This window comes from Ictalurus furcatus, chromosome 6 (genome assembly GCF_023375685.1).
Source record: "Ictalurus furcatus strain D&B chromosome 6, Billie_1.0, whole genome shotgun sequence".
NCBI lineage: Eukaryota > Metazoa > Chordata > Actinopteri > Siluriformes > Ictaluridae > Ictalurus > Ictalurus furcatus.
In genome coordinates this window covers 24,683,863-24,709,362 of record NC_071260.1, presented here as the reverse complement: position 1 = coordinate 24,709,362, position 25,500 = coordinate 24,683,863, and the positions used below count along the sequence as shown (strand labels likewise).

At 40.8% G+C, this 25,500-nt stretch overlaps 1 protein-coding gene across 1 annotated transcript; it reads left to right on the top strand.

Moving 5' to 3' along the window:
• The first annotated feature begins 723 nt into the window (after positions 1–723).
• fn1a (fibronectin 1a) lies at positions 724–25,500 on the top strand. Its single transcript, XM_053627243.1, has 46 exons — positions 724–1,069; positions 2,015–2,140; positions 2,238–2,375; positions 2,463–2,594; positions 2,693–2,830; positions 3,102–3,260; positions 3,514–3,711; positions 3,841–4,023; positions 4,128–4,304; positions 5,636–5,791; positions 5,991–6,119; positions 6,682–6,825; positions 8,403–8,524; positions 8,643–8,811; positions 8,908–9,093; positions 9,743–9,871; positions 9,979–10,068; positions 10,159–10,359; positions 11,280–11,555; positions 12,094–12,357; positions 12,473–12,567; positions 13,151–13,319; positions 13,451–13,537; positions 13,989–14,180; positions 14,861–15,133; positions 15,622–15,813; positions 15,907–15,996; positions 16,106–16,372; positions 17,051–17,167; positions 17,373–17,537; positions 17,714–17,869; positions 18,267–18,380; positions 18,523–18,792; positions 18,907–19,097; positions 19,645–19,732; positions 19,844–20,023; positions 20,165–20,254; positions 20,400–20,588; positions 20,834–20,923; positions 21,164–21,615; positions 21,816–21,954; positions 22,043–22,222; positions 22,750–22,875; positions 23,158–23,264; positions 23,469–23,585; positions 24,216–25,500. The coding sequence occupies exons 1-46, from the start codon at positions 940–942 to the stop codon at positions 24,282–24,284; spliced, it is 7,452 nt and encodes a 2,483-aa protein (XP_053483218.1). The 5' UTR covers positions 724–939; the 3' UTR covers positions 24,285–25,500.

The window sequence follows — 25,500 nt, the reverse complement described above, 5'->3', positions numbered from 1 at the left end:
CAAGGATAGATTCCATAAATGGGCTTTCGTACTGTTTCAGCACTCATCTTAAACCCATCTACTCTTATTACTTTTTACCTGTTAGCGGTGTGCTGTTAGGACAATGCAGCTGGCACTAATCATAGCATGTCTAACTGCAGTATAGTCACAATGGTTTAACACAATTAAACGGCAGTTTAAACAGAAGTTTAACATTACAATGCTGTGAAGCTCAGTTACTTTCAAAGTTCTATATATCATTTTAATAATAAATCAGTTCAGCTTAGGAGCACTTGCATGCCCAGTGCAAGCCACCATCCTTGAACTTTTGCCAGCCAAATGACCTCAAATCACATTGAAATCACAGAAAGGTATATCACTTCAGAATTATATCATCTTATTTCAATTATCATAACAGTGCTGTAGGTCTTTTGACTAAACATCTTGAGTGTTAAGAAGATGATAGCAATGTGATCATTGGTTCAGCCCTGCCCTGTACACCCCTTGGTGGGCTCTTGCCCCTGTCTGCCACCCCTTGTCAAAAAACCTGGACTTGCCACTAGCCTTCTATTAGCTGAGCGTGATTCATCTTTTAGATTCATGAGAATTGCTCTGCATGAATCGGTGAAGCTGTTTATAAACCAAGTTTTTATTTGGAAGGTGTAACTCAAAAGCATGACTGGTTGACATCCACCCTAAAGTAAGTGTGTGTGTGTGTGTGTGTGTGTGTGTGTGTGTGTGTGTGTGTTAGCTCCTCCCGCGGAATGTGGAGCGCAAATAAAACCTCTCTAAGCTGAAAGTTCTCCGCAGAGGTGCGCCAGCAGGACGAGAGGGATACTTGAACGGCATTTTGGAGTCAGCTGCAGCTCTCTACCTCTCTCCATTCTCCTCTACAACAAAGAAAAGTTTTTTGTTTTTTTTTTGTTTTTTTGCTGGTGTGTTTCAATCTTCCCCGTGAATATGTCCGGTGGCTGTCTGGCCACGGTGCTGATGGTGTTGCTGTTCTCCGGCGCTGTGCTCTGCATGCCCAAAAGCGCACGGAAAAGCAGGAGGCAGGCGCACGAGCGCTCCAGATCATCCGTTTCTCAAGGTGGGACGACCTGCGAACTAGCTCTCTGCTCGATTTGCTGGTTTTGATTAGGCCACTCATGAATCTTAGTGTTTGTTTGTTTGTTTGTTTTTAAATAATGTTTTGGTTCCAGTGGAACAATTGGCTCATGCCGTTTTAACAGTTACCTTTGCTAAATAAGAGCTATATGTATCTCAGACTCACTCTCCCCGGGTTTAGATGAGTCCTGTACATGGATTTCGGGACGGTGGGGGTGTGGGGGTGGGTGGGGCCGGGGGGGGGGGTTGGTGTTCAGGTTATTCCCTCGTACACAAAGTAGGGTGGGGAAAAAAATATGCTGTTGTGAGATATTAAAGCTTTCTTTGTGTTTAAGCGTCATGGTCATCATCTTTCAAGAAATTAATTTAACGTTATATTTTTAACGTTATATATTTTTGCGCACCTCCACCGTTATTTATATATTTATATATATTTATAAGACTTATTTATAAGATTTGTAAGTGTTGACGCGTAGCCAGCTTGTGAATGGGTGCTAGGAGTGAAAATTAAGAGCTTCCTTGATCATTGGAAAGACGCTCTAACAAGACTATCTTTTGATTAAGATTTAGATTTGAAGAGGCTTTGATGTCTCAACTTCCTTTTCTAAGCTACTATTAGCTACTGTAAATTGCTATCCAGATGAACTCTCATTTTACCATGCAGCTTTCATGGAGAGAGTGAGAGAGAGAGAGAGAGAGACTTTGACTTGACTGTTTAGTTGTAAAAGGTAGGTAGTTACACTGTTGTTAAAGCCACAAAAATGTTTTGCACTGGCATTAACCCTTAACCATAAACTCCATCAGACCTGATATGGAAGAGCAGGGCTTTGTTTCCAGTCAGTGTGTGTGTGTGTGTGTGTGTGTGTGTGTGTGTGTTTTTGAAGTAAAAAAAATTGTGCTTAATTTTCCCCCGTCATTTTCCACCCAGATGGCTGTGTGGAGTATGGTCAGTTTTATGGAGTTGGTGAGCAGTGGGAACGCACCTATCTGGGCACTGTGCTCCTCTGCACTTGCCATGGAGTGGCTGGTATTAAGTGTAAAACGAAGCCTGAGGGTAAGTTCACTTATATTTTACAATAGCATGCTGCAACGAATTTCTGTGCACCACGTCAATGCTTATTACCTGATGATGTGGTTTATTTTTACTTTAGCTGAGGAGACTTGTTATGACAAAGTAAATGCTCAATCATACCGGGTGGGAGAGACCTACGAAAGGCCAAAGGATGGGATGATCTGGGACTGCACGTGCATTGGCTCTGGAAGAGGGAAAATCAGCTGCACTATTGCAAGTGGGTAGAACCTTTAAAAAAAAAAAACACTTTTAATATCCATCTGCCTCAGTGCCTTATATTTTACTTCCTTTTATTCCCTTGTAGACCGCTGCCATGAAGGGGGACATTCTTATAAGATTGGAGACACTTGGATGAGACCTCATGACACTGGAGATTACATGCTGGAGTGTGTCTGTTTGGGCAATGGGAAAGGGGAATGGACCTGCAAACCTATCGGTAAGATATCCCAAAAAAAAGTCTGATTTAGGCACGTGTTGGATGTTGGTGTAGCGGGACGAATGTTAAATCCATCTCTTCCTTTCCTTCCCTGTTAGCGGAGCGCTGTTATGATAATGCAGCTGGCACCTCTTACACGGTGGGGGAAACCTGGGAGAAACCTTACCAAGGCTGGATGATTGTCGACTGCACCTGTTTAGGGGAGGGAAGTGGACGCATCACTTGCACATCTAGAAGTAAGAAAACCTCTGCATTATGAAACACTCCACTAAAATTGGTCCAACACTCCACACCATGCATACCTTTCCCTCCATCTCACTGCCTCTCAATTTAATTACCTAATTAAAGCCATTACAGCTAAACCCACTGGCATTAGGGGGTAGCAACTTAATGACGAAGGGAAAACATTAACCTTGATTTGCTAGAAAAGTGCTGCTTTTTATTTTGTTATTGGATGTTTTAGTCTGAATGATGTAAAACCTCTGAGTGTATGTTTGGTATTTTCAGACCGCTGCAATGACCAGGACCTACGCATGTCTTACCGCATTGGGGATACTTGGACTAAGACAGATGCCCATGGACACATCTTGCAGTGTTTGTGCACTGGTAATGGCCGTGGAGAGTGGAAATGCGAGAGGCATGCTTCTTTGCACACTACTGGCCTTGGTAAGATCTTGAAAATTAGACTGGCTTCCTAAAATGAGCTGATTATTTCTGGTGTAATCAGGATATATAGTGGTCTGTCTGGTTATCAAGACAGTTTCCTTTTATATATTATCAGTTCATCTGCACATTTTTGAATTCACAAAGCTATAAAAATCTGTCAGAACTGAAACTTTTGTACTCTTTTTGTAGTAAGGAAAACAATTGACAACACGTTAATCACATGTGCTCATTTTCTGTGTTATGGCTATTGCAGGCACTGGTTCTCGTGTGATCACCAACTTACAGCCGGCTGTGTTCCAACCTGTGCCCCTTCCTGTGGCCCCTATTGAGGGCACCTGTGTAACGGACTCAGGAATCTCCTACACTTTGGGCATGCGCTGGATCAAGACTCAGGGAAGCAAGCAGATGTTATGTACCTGCCTGGGAAATGGCGTCAGCTGTAAAGAGTGGGGTCAGTTTCATCACTTAATATGCCCTCTCAAGAGTGCCACCGGGTGCTGTTGCATAATTTTGGACAAATAACAGTATGATTGATGAATTTGTTCTCATTTGGTGATCATTTTTGTCTTTTTGTGCATAGAGGGCCATTCTCAAGTTTATGGTGGCAATTCAAACGGCCAGCCGTGTGTTTTCCCATTTGTGTCCATGGGCAAGACCTTCTACTCATGCACCTCAGAGGGACGTGATGATGGGCAGCTTTGGTGTAGTACCACTTCTGACTTTGAAAAAGATCACCAGTACTCCTTCTGCACAGAAAAGAACGGTGAATGAAAATACATAATGAACCTCCAAAGCCATCAGTTAGACTTTAGCTTTAACTGCACAATCATCAGGTACTCATCTTGTGGTCTGTTACTTGTTTTGCAGTTTTGGTTACAACCAGAGGAGGAAACTCCAATGGCGCACTGTGCCACTTCCCTTTCCTTTATAATGGCCATAACTACACAGACTGCACAGCTGATGGACGCAGGGATGGCATGAAGTGGTGCGGCACCACATACAATTTTGATGGAGAGAAGCAGTATGGTTTCTGCCCCATGGCTGGTGAGTGCAAATTAAATATCATTTAGAGCACCCCAGTGGTGATAATATGAAGAAGTTGGCAGTTTCACCTAAGGGAAATATAGTCAGAATCTGGTTACTGTCTTAAAGTAATATCTGCTTACACTTTCTTAAAATCCTGATCTGATTGATCTGATCTTAAAAGGGTATGGATATGCTCGTCAAAACTAAACTTTGTCTTTGGAAGATGGTTAACGTATTTAGTAAGAGATTGAAGAGATAAGGTAAATCGCATAAAGTGTATTATCTGATAATGAAAACCTTAATCCCTAATGTTGGGAGGAGGCCAAATAAGAGATAAGAGGGTCCCACCGGTGGGGAACAAAGGCTCGGTCAACACCTATCCAGTCACATTTACATACACACTCTGCTCTGAGTTGGGACTTTGATGGGTGTCTACGACTTCTAAGGGCTAATTAAGAGGAGCCAGGCAGGATCTCACAGACCTTTGCTAATAGCTAGATTTATTGATAGGGTTTGGTGCTTTGGGTCCTTATGCATTTTAAAGGGTACAGGGTAAAGTGGATTTTCTCGTTATAGGTACAGTGCAGACTTTTGTGAGCATTGTTTGCAAAACACTGAAAACTAAATTACATCTGTCTTTTATGTTCTTTTTTTTCCAATCCTTAATACTTCTGTTTTGTACCTCTGTGCACCATCTGAGAACATTTAAAAGGGGTGGCCAGTTAACAAGGCACTCATGTCACCTTTAAGAATGCACAAGTCACTTTAAAAGTAATTAAGCCAGTGAATAAATGAGCACGATTCTCTGGCTGGAGTATCTTTAAGAGTACATCTACGATAGCGGTGGCCCTGTAGTTGCCCTGGTGTGCAGATGGAGGAGGTCTGGCTGTCAGTGAAGCATTAAGGAGCTGGCTGGGGTCCAGAGCAGCTGCTTTCAGATCTGTGAGCTCCTCCTTATACTCCCTTTCCCTCTCAACCTTGGTGTTCTTATCCAACTCACATACCCCCCCCCTTTCATTTCCCTAACAGGTCAATCAGCCCTATTCTCTCAACAGTGAGACTATTCTGTAACGCTGCACCAGGGCATTTTTCAAAGCAATCAGAATTGTTTGTGGTAGTAGATTATAGGTAGTAGTTCACTCATGATAATGGGTATTTGATGCTTTAGACATTTTGTGAACAAAGGGTTATCCTTGGTCAAAGATTGTATGCTTCACAATGCATGTCCTTCAAATGTGCTGAGGGTTAATGATCCCTCTTTCATGTCCTATCTAGACCTAAATATTAAGTCTCTGTATAGGTCATTATCTGGAGAATAGAATCACCCAAATAATCTCTTGCCTTTTTAGCCCATGAGGAGGTCTGCACCACCAGCGAAGGAGTAATGTACCGTGTGGGAGATCAGTGGGATAAACGGCATGACGTTTTGGGTCACATGATGCGCTGCACTTGTGTAGGAAACGGACGTGGGGAGTGGAGTTGCATTGCCTACTCACAGCTCAAAGGTGAGGTCTCCACTGGGAAGTCAAAATCGAGGCTTGTTATTTTTTTGTATTGAGCCATTGTTTGCTCATCTGTACTGGGAGCAGTGCAAAAATGATTGTAGTATTGTTTTTTCATTGATGCAGGCATTATATTTAAATGCTAATTTTTTAAAAAATCTTTTGAGTAGCAGAATACTACTAATGCTAATGTCGCTTTCAGACCAGTGCATTGTGGATGGCCTGACTTATGAGGTGAACCAAACCTTCACTAAACGTCATGATGAGGGCTACATGATGAACTGCACCTGCTTCGGCCAGGGCCGTGGACGCTGGAAGTGTGACGCCATTGGTGAGTTTACATCAACAATACAATGACCTGGAGCTCTTTTTACCAATCACCAGAGATAACACAGTTGCCCCAAATGTTATTAAACATGTAAATGTTTTGCTGCATTCTTTCAAGAAACTGAAAAGATGAAAATGTTGCTGGAAAATCATAGGTTGAACATGATTGGCTGGCTGTTATTGCATCATCAATTATAAGAGCCAATCACATTTTAATATGTAAATGTCTTCTGCTACATATTACATATTACCTGGGAAGGGGCAGGCATGAGAAAGTTTGAGGACAATCTGGATGTTTTGTGATGGTAAATGTTTTAGCTCTTCTCTGCTGTTACGTTGAATTATCGCACCGTTCAATTTGTTATGGAAAAAATTCCAGTAAGTTGGTGATGTGTAAGAAAAATGGAGTGAGACAATGACACTGCAGTTTTACCCTTAATCTTCTGCATTTCTTTTTCTTTTAACTGTTAGACTTACATTCTAGGTTTACACAAACTTAGCTAAGAATTTCGTAAGTGGTTACTTTAATAACGGGGTAATGACCCAACACACATATCCTCTTACAGACCAGTGCCAGGAGCCAGACACCAAAGTTTTCTATCAGATCGGAGAGTCATGGGACAAGGTCATCCATGGACTTCGCTACAAGTGTTACTGCAATGGCAATGGGCTTGGAGAGGTGAGCTGTGAGCCCCAGCACTCATTCCATGGTGAGTCAAGCACATCTCTATGCGGGATACTTAATAAAGCATATGTATCTATACACACAGACATGGCTCATGCTGAGCAGTTCTGTGAGTGATCCTTTGAACTTGGGTTGAGGGTGCTCCAGATGTTTACAGACATAGAGGAGGCACTGCTGTTTACTTCCCCTTTCAGGTGTTTGAGAGATCTTCTGCATGTGTTAGATGGCACAATTGCTCTGCTTTGAACAAATGCTTGTCCTTTTTAAAAGGTGTTGTTTGAAACCAATGCTTTGCGCTTTAATTTGTTTCATGGCTTTGAAGTTGGTAGATGGAGAAGGCCAGCCATGCAATCAACTTTTTACTCTTTTGCCCCCATTGCTCTTCTAGTCTTACTTATTCTTATTTTTACTCTTTTATTTAATATTTATTTTGTTTGACTGGCAGTGCTACAGCCTTTATGAAGTCCTTGTCATGTTTTTGTTGAGAAAGTGGCAGAACTAATTTACATTTGTCTGCCAGTTGCACCACTACAGCATCTGCAAAGTCGTTCACTGGTTGACTTACCAGTGACTTACTTCAATTTTAGAAATTTTATAGGTGAAATAGTTGCAAAATGAAAACTATTATTCTTAACCTTAATCTCTTCAGACACATTTTTTTGCTTATACCACGGATTCATCTATAGATCTAGTGTAAAGAAATATACATATATACATTGAAGGCTTGGCAAAAAAAAATGTTTTAGTTATGACAGGAATGTTCCCTCTCTGTGTGGCTTGGATGGGGTCAGGCGAGAGCTTTCAGTGTTGGGGACCCGAGAACAATAGTTCTGTATAATGACATACAGCTGTGAGAATGCTGGGAACACTACAGACTGGCTTGCTGGTGGAACATAACACAGACTAAATGTTGCTGTATACACACAAGCTAGTTATTGGCCTTTCATAGCAGTAATTGGGAGAAATGGAAACCAGATTCCCCAAACTGCAATGAGGCAACGTCGCCACGTGTAGCCTATGTATTTTATGCTTTATTGGAAGGTGAGTTTGTTAAACAGTGCATCAGGGAATTACTGCATCAAAAGGAACAAGGTTTGGGAAGTGGAAAGAAAATTGCAACATGCGTGTAAAAGTAAATAACTATGTCGTTGAATAAAGAAGGTTGTGTATTTATTTTTAGTCCTTTTGGTTGAGTAAATATGACAGATTCTTTTTGTTTTATTGGGTTTGGAAACCTCAGAAAGAAATGGTAGTTTTACACCAACATCAACTCTGTGTGAGTGCTGAAACCTAAGGAAGAATCTAGCAGAGCTGTGTCAAATTTCCAAATTCGGTTTCTCACTACAACCGGGTAGCAGAAGTGCACAAACATGTGGTTCATCTCCTTTAAAATAAACTTTCTTGTGTTTTTACTGCCAAATGTGTGTTTTTTGTACACTTTTGATATAACATTGAAAAAACAATATACAGTACATGACCTGGTGAATGACCTTCATTTCATATGGAGTTATAAATAAATACTTTCTATTAACTATAGATTTTAAAAAAATGATTTGTGTGTCTGAAATGATCTTAAAACTGATGTCTTGGCTTCTTTGTCAGGTGGTACTCGTCCAGTACAGGTGATTATTACAGAAGCTGGCAACCAGCCCAATTCTCACCCAATCCAGTGGAATGCTGCCCCCTCTGCTCATATCGTCCAGTATGTCCTCAAGTGGCGAGAGGTCAGTCTTTTATCCATTTAGATATTTCACCACCATTTCTGGAGGGTTAGCATGATCATTATGATACGTCTCTCTTATTAGGGGTTTGTGTGTTTAATGGGTGTATTTTGTTTATTAGAAAAACACTCGTATTCCATGGAGGGAAGTTACCCTTCCAGGCCATCTCACTTCTTATACCATTGCTGGACTGAAGCCTGGCATCACCTATGAGGGTCAGCTCATCAGTATTTTAAGACTTGGTCGCAGAGAGGTCACTCGCTTTGACTTCACTACCAACTACGGCTCCTGTGAGTATCCTGTGTGTCAGCCAAATATAAAATTGCATTCCTCCATGCATTCTTTAACCTCATACTAGTTCCTCCATGTGTCCCATCTTCTCCCAGTGGCTACAACTGAAGGAGACACGAATCCTCCACCTCCAGTTGTGGACACCTCAGAGTCTGTGACTGAGATCACTTCCAGCAGCTTTGTCATCTCCTGGGTTTCTGCCTCTGACACCGTGTCCGGTTTCAGAGTGGAATACGAGCTCACTGAAGAGGGAGGACAGCAAGGAGAACCCATGGTTTTGGGTCAGTTACACGTTCTTATTAACGGATTCAAGCAATTAAAGCAATCCCTGTAACTTGTCTTAATGTTAGTAGGCCAAGACTGCAAAATAGTTTAAACATGTTTAAGATGCAGGAGTTAAGTGATATAAATATCCAGCAAAGTTTTAATATGAACTAACTTGGAAAATATGAAAATGCTGTCTAGACACGGCCTAACATTATAACGAGCAGGCTTGATTGACCGCCTGCATATGCCACTTAAATATGACTAAACATAATAGTTCAAGCTGGGACAATTGGGATTTGTAGCCTTTTCACTTTCTCTAGCTATATTGCTTATGTATTGAATGCATCATTTTGAGAAAACGATATGGAAAAGACAATCAGTTTTGTGATTGATCAGAGTAAAGTTACTGCAAGTTTTAACCATGATTAGTACTTCCTAGCTTAAACTGATAACATTATAAAGGGAAAATTTCTGTTGGAGTACATGTTAGCTTTGTAAGATTACATACTTTGTACTGCATACTGTGAATGTAAAACTAGATAGCAAAATAAGTAGAGCAAAATTAGAAGGTGGTTGCTGATTTGAGGTCCCTGAGACTTTAATTGTGATGTTTATTGTATAAAAAATAAACAATGTTTCAGATGTCTTGTTAACTGTTTACAGATCTTCCACGTACGGCTACCTCTGTGAATCTCAGTGAGCTCCTGCCAGGCAGAAAGTACACTGTTAATGTGTATGAAATTACTGATGAGGGAAACTCCAGTCTAATCCTCACCACATCCCAGACTACAGGTAAACATGTGGAGAAAAGGTTTTCTCCCTATAGTATTTTTAAAATTCTTATTATTAAAATCTACTGTAGTATCTCCAGGCTAATCTTGTCTCCTCTTCCTCCGCAGCTCCTGATGCTCCTACAGATCACGAGGTGGGGGATGTAGATGAGACTTCCATCACGGTCAGATGGTCTAAACCTCTGGCTCCAATCACAGGTCTGCTCAGTCTGTCTTTAATGTAAACCATGTTTAATGTCCTACATGTGAAGGTGGGAAAATGTTCTGACCTTAATTCTATGCCCATAGGCTACCGTGTGGTTTATACTCCATCTGTTGAAGGGAGCTCTGGCAGCACTGAGCTGACCCTGCCCAACACGGAGACCTCTGTGACTCTTAGTGACCTTCAACCTGGCCAGCTATATAACATCAGTATCTATGCTGTAGAAGAGAATCTGGAGAGTGAGCCCGTGTTTGTGCAGGTCAACACTGCTGGAGAACCAGTGCTAGGTACGCAGACACTAAAAGATAATAAAATACTTTCAACAGACATTTTAGAGAAGTGAAGTATGACGTGAAGAACAGGGTAAAGAGCATCTGTTTGTAGACAAGATCTGGATCCTGTTCCAAGCAGAAATGCTATTTCTGTAAAAACTCCAGGGTGTCAGTGCTTGTGAATCCTCCCTAACATGCAATTACTCGAAGATCTTTAAAAAAAATTTTTTTTAATCTTCGACATTTTAACTGTAGCCTGGATTTTAATTTGATTTTACGTTCAAAATATTTAAATTGTACTTTAATTTATTACCTATTTTCATTTGAAAGAATTTGATATTTTAACTGTCAATCTTAGTTTAGATGTTGCTTTGCCCTGACCTTGTGAAGATTCTCACTGTTGTAGATTTGATTAATGTTATGGGCAAAACAAAGTTTGCTCAGGTGCTAGTACTAACTATAAGAGTCTCTCCTTTGGAATACCGTCATATGGCAATGGAGGTCTGCTCAAACATTAAGCTGGACTAAAACAAACCATCTGTGGTCTCTCCATTGCAAGACTGTTTTTCTTTCTCTTGGGGCAAGCTGTACGCCAATAGGGTGTCTGAATTCTTCTCTTCAGATGGAAGAGTTTTATTGGATGGTAAATACAGCTTGTCGTGTCTCAGTGAATGGAAATTACAGGTTGAAATGATTTAAGACCATGTTTGGATGAAGTGTAATGTAGGTTAAAATTGGGGCAGAGAAGAACGTCCGGGAAGGGTCAAAGCAATGTTTAAAAGATGAAGATTTGCTTTTGGAAATCCTCCATTATAATTTGTTTTAAAAGGAAATTCTTGTTTGGTTCTGTTTTGTTGCTGGAAAATGTATCTTTGAGGCATGAGCTCAGTGTTATTTAGTGTTTCTAATCCAAAGCCACTGTGTTTATCCCACAGAGGAAATCCCATCTCCGACTGACCTGCAGTTCTTCGAGGTGTCTGACTCGAAGATCACCATCACTTGGACTGCTTCTCCTGATGTCTCTGGGTACCGTGTGTCAGTAGGACAAGTTGGTGCTGATGGACTAATCGAGCAACAGACAATGCTACCCATCATGCACAATACTTACGCAGAGGTCACGCCGCTAGAGCCTGGAACCCTCTACCGCTTCTTTATTTTTGCCATCAAGGCCGGAGAAGAGAGCGAGCCACTGGTTGGAGAGTATGCCACTAGTAAGTACTTGCAAAATAGCAGGGAGGCAAAGTGGATTTATTTCTGGAGTCACCATTATAGAAAAAAGCAAGCACACAGTGGTGGTTTTGACACCACCAGACAAAGAAGTGTGAAGTCTGGTGGTGAAACTGATTCATAATTGGTCTAACTAGTTGTGACCACTGAGCTTCTTTGTATATTGAAATTGCCACACATACTTAATGTATGCATCACTTGTTCCATTTTAGGTAGTAATTATGTTGCTGTAGATGGTCACACATTGATGCCCTAAAGATTTGCATTTCCCAAAAACAGTTTATGCCCAAAGTACAACTTTTATTCAGTAGATAATCTCACATGGATACTGTAGATTAGTACCTAAGAACTGCTACTGTAATCATAAAGACTATCCTGTGCTCATTCCAGGACTCATATTCACAATATGCTCATACTGAACATCCTTTCAACATCTACAGTTCTGTTAAGTCCATCATTAAAAGCACTATACGATTAAAATGTAATTGAAAATATTCTGTTTCTTGTTTTTTTTCTGAATAGAGCCTGATGCCCCCACCAACTTCCACTTGGCCAATGTGACTGAGGACAGTGCTCTGATCATCTGGTCAGCTCCCAGAGCTCAGATCACTCGTTACAGACTCTTCCTGACTGTAGAAGGATCGAACCCTAAACAGTTGCACCTCCCAAGCCGCCTGACACAGTACACACTTCTGAACCTTCAGCCAGACACGCAATACACGGCCACACTGCATTCTGAGAAGGGCAATGTGCTCAGCGAGGGCGCTACACTGACCTTCAGCACCTGTGAGTTTCAGCCGATGCACCACTGATCGTTAGTAGTGATTTGAAGGACATTAATGTCCTGGGGAGGATGATTTGTTTTTATCCTTACTATTTCTACTCTCTGTTTGCCTTGTAGCCTTGCCAATGAGAAATGCCCCTCGTTTCACAACTGATGTCACAGACACCTCCATTGTAATTTCCTGGAATCCTGTTCCCAGAATTGGATATAAGGTACATTTCAGGCTGTTTGCCGTATCTTTCACCATACACCAAGTATGAATGTACTGAATGTACATACTAACCTGGCATGTACTAAATAATCAATTAAGTGCATGTGAACAACTGTGTGTGAATTATTTGCCAAAATTGCAGTTTATTAATATTGAGTCAGACTGTAATAGTGTTTTATCCATATGAATGCATAACATTCATGAAGTTTAATGGCAGTTTACAAAGCAGCTGCAGATGTGCATGAGGAACACATGTACAATTCAATTTACTGTTAAATAATTACCTGGGAGCTTTTATGTTTGCAAATTGCATACAATGTCCAAAGTGTAGTGTTAAATTAAGCCTGTGTTTAGCTCAAATGTTTGCATACACATATAGATGTCAAATGAAAGATTAGAATAATGCCTTATTCAGTGAATATATACTGATTATGGGGCAAAAATCCAAGCGTTATTAAAATTCTGCTGAAATCCTGTAATGATCAGATCGCACGCAATGTATTTCAGTTTTTTTTGTACATCTGTGTTAAGCCCATAGATATTCACCCTTCCTCCCACTCACACACCCTACTTCCTTTCTTCAGTTAACTGTGAAGCCCAGTCAAGGCGGAGAAGCCCCCAGGGAGGTGACTTCTGAATCAGGAAGCATTTACATCTCTGGCCTGACCCCTGGAGTGGAGTACACTTACAGCGTGCAGCCGGTCATCAACGGCCACGGGCAAGGCAACCCCATCACACGTCGGGTTGTCACACGTAAGACCAAAAAGCCTGTTCTGCATTTGTTCACTGTGAAAAGGTTTTGCAGCATATTGACGCCAGCGGAAGTGAAGCTATTTCCCATGACTCTGATGCAGTCATATCTTACTGATTATCTCTGTCTTCAGCTCTGTCTCCACCCACTGATCTCAGCTTGGTAACCAACCCAAACACTGGAGAGCTAACGGTCCAGTGGAACGAAGCCAGCACTCCAGGTCAGCACTCGAAACTCATCATATCTACATGAATGCTTACAAATCATTTGCAAGAGAATCACATCAAATAGCACAATCTGTTAGCAAATGTAGGAACAAATATTATGCTGTCATTTTAAACTGGAAGTAAATAAGGGTTTGTTTTACAACTGTATAAATGTTTGAATGTAAATTTACATAAAAAAAATAATGTTAGCTATAAACACAGGTAGAATCTAAACAAATAATAAATTATTATGGAACCAAATTGGTTTAATGTGACAGATTCACTTAAAATGGTTCTCTCACAACAATCATAATAATATTCCTGCAGTCACCAGTATTAAAGTGTAGTGTAGAACTGAAGACGGCAAAAGTCGTAGGCATGATAAAAACACAATTAATTATGCAATCATATTGCCTGTGAATGACAAACATTTACATGCTTCATTTTTCTATACTTGCTTCATAGATATCACAGGCTACAGAGTGACTTGCAGTCCAACTAATGGCCAGCAGGGTAACTCTCTGGAGGAGTTTGTGAAGGCGGGCCAGACCTCGTGCACTCTGGATAACCTGAGCCCTGGAGTGGAGTACAACGTCAGCGTGTTTACAGTGAAGGACGACATGGAGAGCGTGCCCATCTCCAGCACAATCACTCCAGGTTTGTATTACACCTGCCTCTGTACACACAAGCCGTTCTTTCCAAATCTAATATGGCCACTTTCACATACTGGAATGGTTGCTCCATTCCATAATTGTAATCTGGCCTCAGATTAATCGCACTTGTATAAACAAAACTGCTTTGTCTAAATAAATCACATCCTTAGTACATTCAAGTTTGCTTGGTTATTCTCTTGGAAGTGGTTAACCAAAGATTTGTAAATATTTATGGCAAAGATGAACATTTTGCTGGTAACTTTCCTTTCGGTTAATCAAACCACTAGAAGGTGAAACCACTGCCTTTTTTTTCTAAGACAAAGCTCCATTAATACAAGAGTTTACTTTTTTACTCTAAAATAAGTGATATGATGTTACCACAATATTATGTATCTGATCATGTATGAATGGCATTCCTGTAGTGATCACTGCATTTTTAGTCTTGGATTAAAAAAAAAATCTGTCAAATCACAGATAATAATTTGAGAATGTCTTGCAACAGATAACAGTTTTAAACACGTCGTCATATCACTTAATATTCTATTGTACCATGGTTCACTGTTATTATGCACATGCTGAACCATGACGGCTGTGTGTGTTTTAACTCTATACTCTCGCCTCTCTGTTTTGTGGGATGTTCTTCTTTCTTTTGGCTTCCTGCTCCTTCTCTATTTAACCTCATAGATGTGCCCCAGCTAACAGACCTCCACTTTGTCAATATCACTGATTCCACGATTGGCCTCACATGGAGTCCCATTGACTCCACTGCTATAACTGGTTACCGCATCACGGTGGTGGCTGCGGGTGATAGTGTACCCATTTTTGAGGACTTTGTGGAGTCTACCAGGGATACCTACACCGTGTATGGCCTGGAGCCTGGCATCGACTACGACATCAGCATCATCACAGTGACTGAGAAAGGCGAGAGCAAGCCCACCACCATCACACAGCAAACAGGTATGCATGCAAAACTGCACTTAAGGACATATATTACATTCCTGTCACACTTAGTTGATTGAATGTACTGTATGGACACTAATATCACACTTCCTTACATGTTAAACATCCTGTTCATGTGTACAGTATGTGTTGGCTACATGTGGCTGCCACATTTTCTTAGGGGTCTGGAGAATAGTGTGTTAAAGAGCAGGCAAGCATCTGTTTTGACTGCATTTCTCACTCTTGCTCTGTCTCATTCTATCTCAGTATAAAATTACTGAGATCCATGTGGCAGCAGTCTGTGTACAGGTTTTTCCTCAGTCACTCTCAAGCTGGTGCTCATTTTCTGACCCCTTTTTCCATTAGTGGCTTGAGCTCCTTAACTTTTAAAAGATGTAATAAGTCTAGACAGACTGTCTGCCCTGATCTAGTAGCACAGAGCATTGTGGGTACGTTCCACATTATTTGTTTTTTAATTATTTTCTTTCCTCACTCCTTTTCCACAGCTGTGCCAGCCCCGACAGGCTTAAAGTTCAGTGATATCACTGCTGACAACATGACTGTGAGCTGGACTGCCCCCACTGTCCCCAAGCCTAACGAGATTGACCGCTACATCATCCACTATCACCCAGTCGATGATGAGAATGACAACACCGAGCAGGTTGTGGATGGAAACGTCCACAGGGTCGTTCTTCGCCGTATGTGAACCATTTCTTCCAGATTCAACTGAGTTGTTTTAAGGCTGTCTGGGATCACCAATTAAGCTTTCTGTTTGTGTTATGTGTCTGTAGATCTTATACCCAACACTGAATACATGGTGAGTGTGTTCTCTGTTTATGAAGAAAGGCAGAGCTCACCTGTAATCAGTACTCAAAGAACCAGTGAGTTAATTTGCCTCTCATTTATTAAAAATCTATAGAATTATTTTCCTTGCATATCTCTTTATATTGAATCAAAAGATTTGATTTCACTCTCTTTTCTGCACTGCAGTCCTGGATTCCCCTATTAAACTGGTTTTCTCTGACATTGGTACAAACTCCTTCACCATACACTGGCTGCCTCCTAAAGCCAGCATCTCTGGCTACCGTATTCGTTATCAGATGACCAGTGGAGGACGCTCCAAGGAGGAGAGACTGCCACCTTCCAGGAGCCACTTCACACTGACAGGCCTAACTCCTGAGACTGAGTACACCATCAGCATATTTGCTGTGAGCGGCACCCGTGAGAGTCAGCCCCTCATCGGAACCCAGGCCACCAGTAAGCTATAGTTCTGTTTTACTGACGCAATAATCCTCTCAGCCTCTGCTGAGACATTTTAATTAAATTGATGTCAGATAACATGTCACGGATTTTGCTCAAGTGTTTAGAATTGACATTCATTTTCAGACCTGGTTTGGTATGGAAAGTATGGACCTTCTGTTGAGACTAAGCTTATAAATCTTTTATGTGTAGGCATTCTCTTATTTTCTGCACTATCACAACCTCCCTAATGCTCAGCTCATGTTTTTGGTTTTGATTCAGTTTGGAAAATGTAAATCTGGAAAAAATAGAATGTTCTGGAACACAGGGAAAGGAAAAGAACACTGCATCGTATGCCTTTTTCTGAAGACCATTTATGCAGTTCAGATCCCTGCATAACAAATATAATTCATGCAAAAACTATAGAACAGTGTCATGTTTCAAGTACCGATAGCTGTAGATTTAGACATATTAATATTAGTATTAATATTAGTGTGCATTTATTCATTTGGACGATACCTGTATGCCCATGTGCACATAGTTATAAACATCCACACACTATGCAGCATTTAGTTGGTCTAGTATATGAATTTTTTATGTTTACATGCACACATTCTATTTTTATTTATATAAACAATACAACTGCATACTATATGAATAGTTCTAATATGATGTGGTGATTTTTCTTTTTGCTAGTCTCTGATGCCCCTACTGACCTGGAGGTCACTTCTTCAACACCGACCAGCATCACTGTTCGCTGGGACGCCCCCTCTGTCAGCGTGAGGTACTACCGGATCACACATGGAGAGTCAGGTAGATGATTCCTAAAACCAAAAAAATGCAATGTAATTTTTTTTTTTTTATCATTGCTATATTGTGTATACTTTTGGTCTATTATGTGCTAACAGTTAAAATTGTGTCATGTAACTGTAGCATACACTACTTATACTATACTTTAATTTAATGGATATAGCTCATTGTTGCCATAGTGTAATAACTCAGTGTTGTACTTTCTCAGGTGGTCACAGCTCTCCTAAAGAGTTCACTGTCCCTGGCTCTCAGACCACTGCCACTATAGAGGGTCTGCGCCCAGGCACCGACTACACCATCACCGTGTATGCTGTGACAGGCAGAGGAGACAGCCCCGCCTCCAGCACACCCATCTATGTCACTCACAAAACAGGTACACCTACTATTGTGTGTCATATGATGTAGAGATTGTTCTGATGTGATGGTAGAGCATAGATGATTAAGTAGAGAGAGAGAGAGAGAGAGAGAGAAGAACTATATTGTGAGCTAACGTGATCTGGTGGAGACCAAGATAATGATGATGAAATGATGTGGCTCATTTTTCTATAGATATTGAGTCTCCATCTGAGATGGAGGTGACTGATGTAAAGGACAGCACCATCACTGTACGCTGGACACCAGCTGCCGGTCCCGTCACTGGATATCGCATCACTGGAACTCCCCGAAATGGCAGCGGACCCTCCTTCTCTGAAGTGGTTGCTCCAGGTAATAAACTGGAATGTCTAAAACATATAGTTTTTACTCAATTTTAAGCATTAAATAAAGTCAAATAGCTTTCTTCACACTGCTCGCTCTCTCTCTCTCTCTCTCTCTCTCTCGCTCTCTCTCTCTCTCTCTCTCTCTCTCTATATATATATATATATATATATATATGTGTGTGTGTGTGTGTGTGTGTATATATGTATAGAGAGAGAGAGAGAGAGAGAGAGAGAGATCATATATCTGCAATGAAACATTATATATATATATATATATATATATATATATATATATATAGAGAGAGAGAGAGAGTTCTCTTTGTTGACTTTAATATTGATTCATTAATGTGTTTTTCACTAATGTTTAATCTTTGTATGTAACAAGGAGTTTTGGTATTTTGCAGACCAGACAGAGATGACATTCTCCGGGTTGATGCCTACAGCAGAGTACACACTCAGTGTTTATGCTCTGGGACAAGATGGAGAGAGCCCTCCTCTGGTAGAGACTGTAATTACCAGTAAGTCAATGCAATTACATATATACAATATATTTATAACTAATCTTAAGATTTGAACTTGCGATGATTAAATATTATAATATGTCCATATGTTGACATGTATGTACTCGTATTCACTATATTCATCTCTGATTTCTCTCAGCTGTGGACAAGCCAAAGGACTTGGCCTTCTCTGAAGTGGACTCGACATCCTTGCGGATTTCTTGGGAGAGTCCTGATGGGGAGGTGACCTCATACAGAGTGCTGTACTCCAGCTCAGAAGAGGGCGAGAGAGAGCTGTTCCCTGCTCCTCGTGGTGCAGACGAATCTGCAGTGCTGCATGGGCTCCGGCCTGGCACTGAGTATACTGTTAAAGTCATCGCCCTTCATGACCGCACTCCCAGTCCTCCACTTGTTGGCATCCAGACCACAGGTTCACATGTTTTATATTTCAGATGTGACATATGTACACATAACTGTGTTTCCAATAAGCATGCTGAATATTCCAAATGGCCTGAATAATTTTTTCTGTGCTTTATCTCTGTAGCTATTCCTGGCCCTACCAATCTCCAGTTCTCTCAGGTTGGTGCCACTTCCTTTACTGTGTCCTGGTATTCAGGACCTAATATCCAGCTGACTGGCTACCGTGTGGCCATCACTCCCAAGAACAAGAATGGGCCTACTAAAGAGGTCAACATTGCACCTGACTCCACACAGTACCATGCCACTGGACTCATGGTAACTATCTTGGAATTTGGGTTGTATTCTAAAACACTAAGAATAATGACACATCTGTGTAATCTTTGGAAAGTCAATAATTGATCAAATTGATCAAAAGTATGTGCATTGTGTGTCATGTGATTTATGACATGAAGGTGGGGCTTTGTACATTCGTGGGTAGCTATTTTCTGCTAAAATCTGGTTTTGTAAGTTTTGAGAAATCCACAGTATTGACCTGAATTGTAATGAGAGCCTTGGTGCTCACAGTGGTTGTGGCCCGCATTTGGTTTTAGACCAGCAATGTGCTCATCTATTCTAACCACATACACACTGCCATCCTTGTTATTTAAGGCTGTGGGTACATCAAAGATGGAGACCTAAGACAGATTGCAGTTTGTATAGATTATGTCAGAAAAAGCAAAGTGCAAAATGCATTAGGGTCCGTAGGGTGTGTTTGTGTGTGTGTTTGTGTGTGTATACATATATGCATTCATTCACACAAAAATGTACACGTATATATATATATATATATATATGTATTTTTTCTCTCTGTTTTTCTCTGTAGCCTGCCACTGAGTATGAAGTGGAGCTTTATGCTGTGAAGAATTCTCTTACCAGCCGTCCAGTCAAGGGAGACATCACGACTCCTGACAGTAAGCTATAACCCTATGAACCTTTCACATTGTACCTTTACTTTAAAGATGCCAGCTGTGCATATATCATATATATCATATAACAGTCTTGTTTCTGCCACTGTTTTGCAGATATCAGTCCCCCTCGTCGTGTTCGGATCTCTAACTTGAAGGATAGCTCCATCACATTGACCTGGCGCTCTAAGACTGATGCCATCTCTGGCTTCCTAGTGGAGGCCACACCCACTATCGGAGGTCACAACCCCATCCTGAAGACCATCCCCCCTGAATCCCGCACCTACACCATCACTGGTACTTAAACAAGTCAAACTACCTTAATCTGTAATTATAAATAGTAGCCTCTGCAGAGGTCTGTCTGTTTAGCAAAAAAAGTGTTTCTTGTTCAGTCATCAAAAGCATTAGATTTAATGTTTTATTTCCTATTATGAATAGGTCTACAGCCAGGTACCTCCTACAAGATCAACATTTACACTCTGAATGGGAATGCCCGCAGTGAACCGTTCACCATCGCAGCCACCACAGGTAACCGTTCTGCAATAAAAAATGGTTTATGCTTTTATGTGACTTTTTGAAAACTGCTATCTGCTATGATTTTGTAAGTGGTGGATTTTCTTCAGGTCTTGTGTTAGAAAATGACCTAATTTTTGAAGGGTTTGTCTATCCTCAGCTAAGCCAGTGATCAGCCCACCAGCAAATATCCGCTTTACCTCCCTGACCCCCAACACCATCTCCTTCTCTTGGGAACCTCCCCAAAGCATCATCACAGGATATTACATCACCTACGAGGAAGTTGAAGGCATCCCAAGAGAGCTTGTCCCAAGACCACTCGCTGGCCGAACATCCGCCACTATCTCCGGTATTTGTCTTGTATGAACTTGTTGCTAGCACTAACTGCTTATTTGCTATTTTATTCTTTTCTTTTCACACTTTTGTATTTTTCAGTTTTATCTACCCATGTATCTATCTGGTTGTATTTTTAATTTTGCTTATGGCATAAGTACTTGTTTCTGCTTTGGATGTTGCCCATCTTTTTTCAATCTTTCACAGCTGTTTTCCATCACCTCTAAACTAAAGGGCTTTTTGTTTGTTTTTTGTATACAGGTTTGAAGCCAAGTACTGAATACATCATTAAAATTGTTGCACTAAACAATGCACAAAGAAGCACTGTACTCGTGGGCAAGGCCAGAACCCGTAAGAATCTATACTGTTTAAATCATTCTCCAAGAGTTATAATGTGCAGCTAACAGACATACATGTCTGTCATGTATCTTTAATTCTAGCTTTGACGTTTGAAGTACATTGTAAATACATGACTACAACAAGCCTCATGCTTGCATAGTTTGGTTTCTATACAGTTCAAAAGATTCTAAAGTTTCTCTGCAGCAATACTATAATATATAGTGAGCTCACGCCTATCTATTCTCCTGCTAGAAGTGGAAGAGTTGTCCCCTCAGCTTCCAGTGTCTCACCGGCCCAGACCTGGCATGCTGGATGTTCCCAATGAAGAAAACTTGAACAGCAATCATGTGCACCTGGTGGGCCCAAACAGACATGACACACTTGGGCAGCAGGGTCAACACATCTACACTGAGTATCAGAGCCTGGGTCTGGCCAACCGTGGACAGCATCAGCCCCTGGCTCCACACCACGGTGAGCCGCTGGTCTACATTCCTCTGCCAGGGCCAGATGGCCACAGAATTCCGGTGGTGAGGTTGAATGAAGGCACTTTGCCTGGGTTGTCCTTTGAGAACCCTTTCAATGAGACAGAGCTGCCTCAGGAAGCCCGGACACAGACCACTATCACATGGCCAGGAGTGCCACACAGCTCAGAGTATGTGGTGTCCTGTAGTCCCATTACAGAGATCGACGAGCAGAGCTTCCAGGTGAGCATAAAATATAAAATATATAATTAGTTTCACAGGAAACTCAATCTGTGAAACTCAATGAACTGAGAAGCTGCAATGATCTAGAAACAATGGGAACTTTCCAAAGTTAAAATATTGTAGTTCTTTTATGTAACACACGAAAATTCTGTTGGGTGTATGTGGCCATAAAGTGTTTCTTGTGTGTTTGTCTTATTCAGATGCATCTTCCTGGCTCCTCCACCAGTGCTACATTGATTGGTCTTACTTCAGGAGCCTCCTATAAAATCATTGTGGAGTCTGTCAATGGAGAGAACAAGGAGAAAGTTCTGGAAGATGTTGTGACCGTTGGCAACACAGGTAAAGCCCGCCTTGTTAAACATCCTATTACAAAGATCATGGCTCTATTTCTAAATGTGTCTTTCTCTAAATATGTTACATTTTCAAGTTCCAGGACAAGGCCCAGGAGCTGGAGTGGTGCCTATAGGCAGGGATGTATGCTATGACACATTCACTGCCACCTACCATGAGGTGGGGGCTGAGTGGGAGCGCATGTCCGAGACAGGCTTTAAGCTCTGGTGCAGGTGTCTCGGCCTTGGCAGTGGCCATTTCAGATGTGATTCATCCAGTGAGTGACTGAGCCAGTGTTACTACATGCTAAACCCTACACTTCACACTAGCATGCGCAGCTGAAAACCAGTGGTTAAGCCATATCTATTTCTGTCCATCAAAGCACACTAATGCAATGTATTTTTTGACAGACAAAAAAAGATATGACTTAACCACATCTAAACCATATAAAGCATGCCCAAAAATGGTTCACTTTGCCCATGCTAGCCCTTTCTGTCATGTTTGTATCTATACTTAAACATGACGGTCAATGAGTAGGTGACTTCTGTCTCAGCTTTGTATTGTCAACCTGTAACCAGATGATGCGAAACTCTGAGACCAGCTTACTGCTCCAACAATGTGTGAATGCCAAGATCATGGATTGATCAATCTTATGACCGTGTGTGTGTGTTTGATGGATGAATTCACTCTAAAAGGAATCCAAAAGCTAATACAGTCACTGAACTTAAGGGTTTTGTGTATTGTGAAGCACAATGTAATATGACCCACTGCTCTTTTCTTACATACGCTCTATCCATCAAACAGAGTGGTGTCATGATAATGGCCATAACTATCGGATCGGGGAGAAATGGGACCGCCAAGCTGAGAACGGCCAAATGATGAGCTGCACCTGCCTGGGCAACGGGAAAGGAGAGTTCAAGTGCGAGCCACGTAAGTGGGTTTAACTCAGGCAGTGGTTTCTCACCATCCTGACAATACAATTCATTATGCAGCTACATTGGGATTGTGGTGAGAAGTCAGAGTGCCAGCTGTTCACTTCTCTACAGAGTCTTTTGTTTCTCTGTCCTTTCATTTGTTTACCTTAGCAATGCAATCTGTTGTCCACAAATACCAGTAACATGTAAATTTCTTTTGGTGGTGATGTAATTAGCAGTTTTGGGGTTTTGAATTTATCTGTAAATTGATCAAAATGGTCCTGAATTGTGTTTGTAGATGAAGCTACATGTTATGATGAAGGAAAGATGTACAAGGTTGGAGATAAGTGGCAGAAAGAGTACCTTGGCAGCATCTGCACCTGCACATGCTATGGTGGACAGCAGGTGAGATATGCCTCCCCTTGCTTGGGCATTATTTTCATGTCAGTGTGCTTGTAAGATTAAACAAAAACTTTTGTATTATTTAGATGGATGTGAAGTAGTATTGTCTCTTTCCTGGTACAGAGCTGAATGCATTGTCCTTTATTTAGTTCTATCTTTGAGTAGTAGAATGTAGATATATTTTGTAACTAAATGCTGTCCCCTCAGGGCTGGCGTTGCGAGAACTGTCGTCGGCCAGGTACTGAGGTAAATGTTGACCTCATCCAGCCTCCAGTGCACACAGACGTTTATGACCGCTACAGAGAGAATGCCCTACGCAAACTGGTAGGACTTACTAAATCACTGCTTGATAACCACAAATTATCCAAATCGATATTCCTTAGACAATGGTTTTGCAAGGAGATTTTCCGTGACTGGTAAACATGGCAGCTGCTGCACATGGAAGGTTATTTTAGAATGGCTCACATTTGCTGCCATCCTTAACATTCATCACTGTTGGACCTGGTCTGTTGTATTTCAATTAGTTTTGAGCTAGATCATTAAAAAACATACCTGTAGAACAAAACAGAACATGACCCAAGTTCAGATTTCAAGGATCATATATAAATTACAAACACTAACGCTTAAGTCCTTAAAATATGACAGATCTAGTTGAGATCAGATTTCTGAGATCAGATCTGTTTTTGCCAAAGTGATGGTATTTCAGTAGGATTCTCTTGGTAGAAATACAATAAATGTGTAGAACAATGTCATATAATAATAATAATAATAATAATAATAATAATAATAATGATAATAATAATAATAATAATGGAAAAATAAAATTAATTGGCGAATTTCATTCTCATCACACCGTTCAATAAAGCCTGAAGCCCTGTGGATGGTCGTTCTCTGGTTTGAGTTTAGTCTTATATTCTGAATTAATCACTCCCACTTTTTGTTTCTGTTCTACAGAACATCCAGTGTCCCATCGAGTGCCTCAGACCTGACCTGCTAGCAGATGCCCAGAGCCCTTTGAAATAATTTTCATCTGTAGTGTTTGAGAGGAGCGCACGCTAGAGACTGTCCTTACTGTAGTACACCTCAGTGCCTTATTTTTCTCCCCTGTCCTGCTACCTCCACACTGCGCTCTCAGTCCTGATATGCCTCACTGTTCCCTCACTAACCAGGACGGGCCGTACTCATCCTCCTCCTGTTACACACACAGTAGAGATGTGTTCGCATCTCTTAGGGGGACTCCTTCAGTCTGGACAGAACCCTTTCAGTCCTGGAGAGATGTGGAGTTCTTCTAGAGTCTGCCCTGTTTTTCTGTTTATATTCTTCTCACCAACTGAATCAGCCAAGACCAAAGACTGTATGACTTAACCTTTTTTTTTTTTTGCTATTGTTGCCATTTGTCGGTAAGACACCAATTTTATTGTTTACCAACTTTATGGCCTACATCAATTTTTTCTACAAAAAAAAGAGAGACCAATCATTTATTAAAAATAAATAAATAAATAGAAACAAGCACTGTCTTACAATGGAAGTCTCTGTGCCTTGTAGGCATTTTAATAATGTAGTATTGACCCTGTTTTGAATTGGTTGGTTTGAATCTGTGTCCTCTGCTTCCATAAGGAAAGCACCGTATTCATGTTAACATACACATTTTAATGTTTTTCTTTGTTTTTTTTTATTTATCCCTTTTATCAGTGCATTTTTGTAGAATGCGATTTTGGATGTACACTTTTTTATTTTTTTGTGATTTAGGTGCCAGTCTTAACTACTGTGGACAAAATCCCTTTTTAATAAACTTTTTATATAAATAAATGTTTGTCGTGTATTTTACACAATGTTTCTCTTGTTCAACAGTGCTGCTGATAGAATTACACTTTAGATTTTTGGTACACTATTCTCTTTTCCTTCATAATAAATTATATCCAGGTCTCCTCTGTGATAACTCTTGCATCTGGGTGGCATTGAATTCAAACAGAGCATGCAAGTTCCCAAAAGTTTTCTTTTCATGATCCACTTCCAGGCTTGTAGGAATTAATGAATAGAACACTGTGATATTGTGGCATGTAACTGTAAGTCCCACCTGTAGCGCTGTCTTTAACAGCAATTTTAAAAAATCTTCCCGTGTTCTGATTGACTATTTGGTGGGACGCCATTGTGCCGAAATCATTCTTTGAAAATCTTCTTTCATAAAACGTTATAAATAATCCAAAGCTTATTTGTTTAAAAAAATAATGAAAGGAAA

Bases quoted from the DNA above. Each gene is read 5' to 3' on its own strand.
- fn1a (XM_053627243.1), top strand. From the start codon at position 940: ATGTCCGGTGGCTGTCTGGCCACGGTGCTGATGGTGTTGCTGTTCTCC. The intron at 9,094-9,742 runs GTCAGTTACACG...AACTGTTTACAG, and splicing joins AGGAGAACCCATGGTTTTGG to ATCTTCCACGTACGGCTACC. The intron at 12,568-13,150 runs GTACATTTCAGG...TCCTTTCTTCAG, and splicing joins TTCCCAGAATTGGATATAAG to TTAACTGTGAAGCCCAGTCA.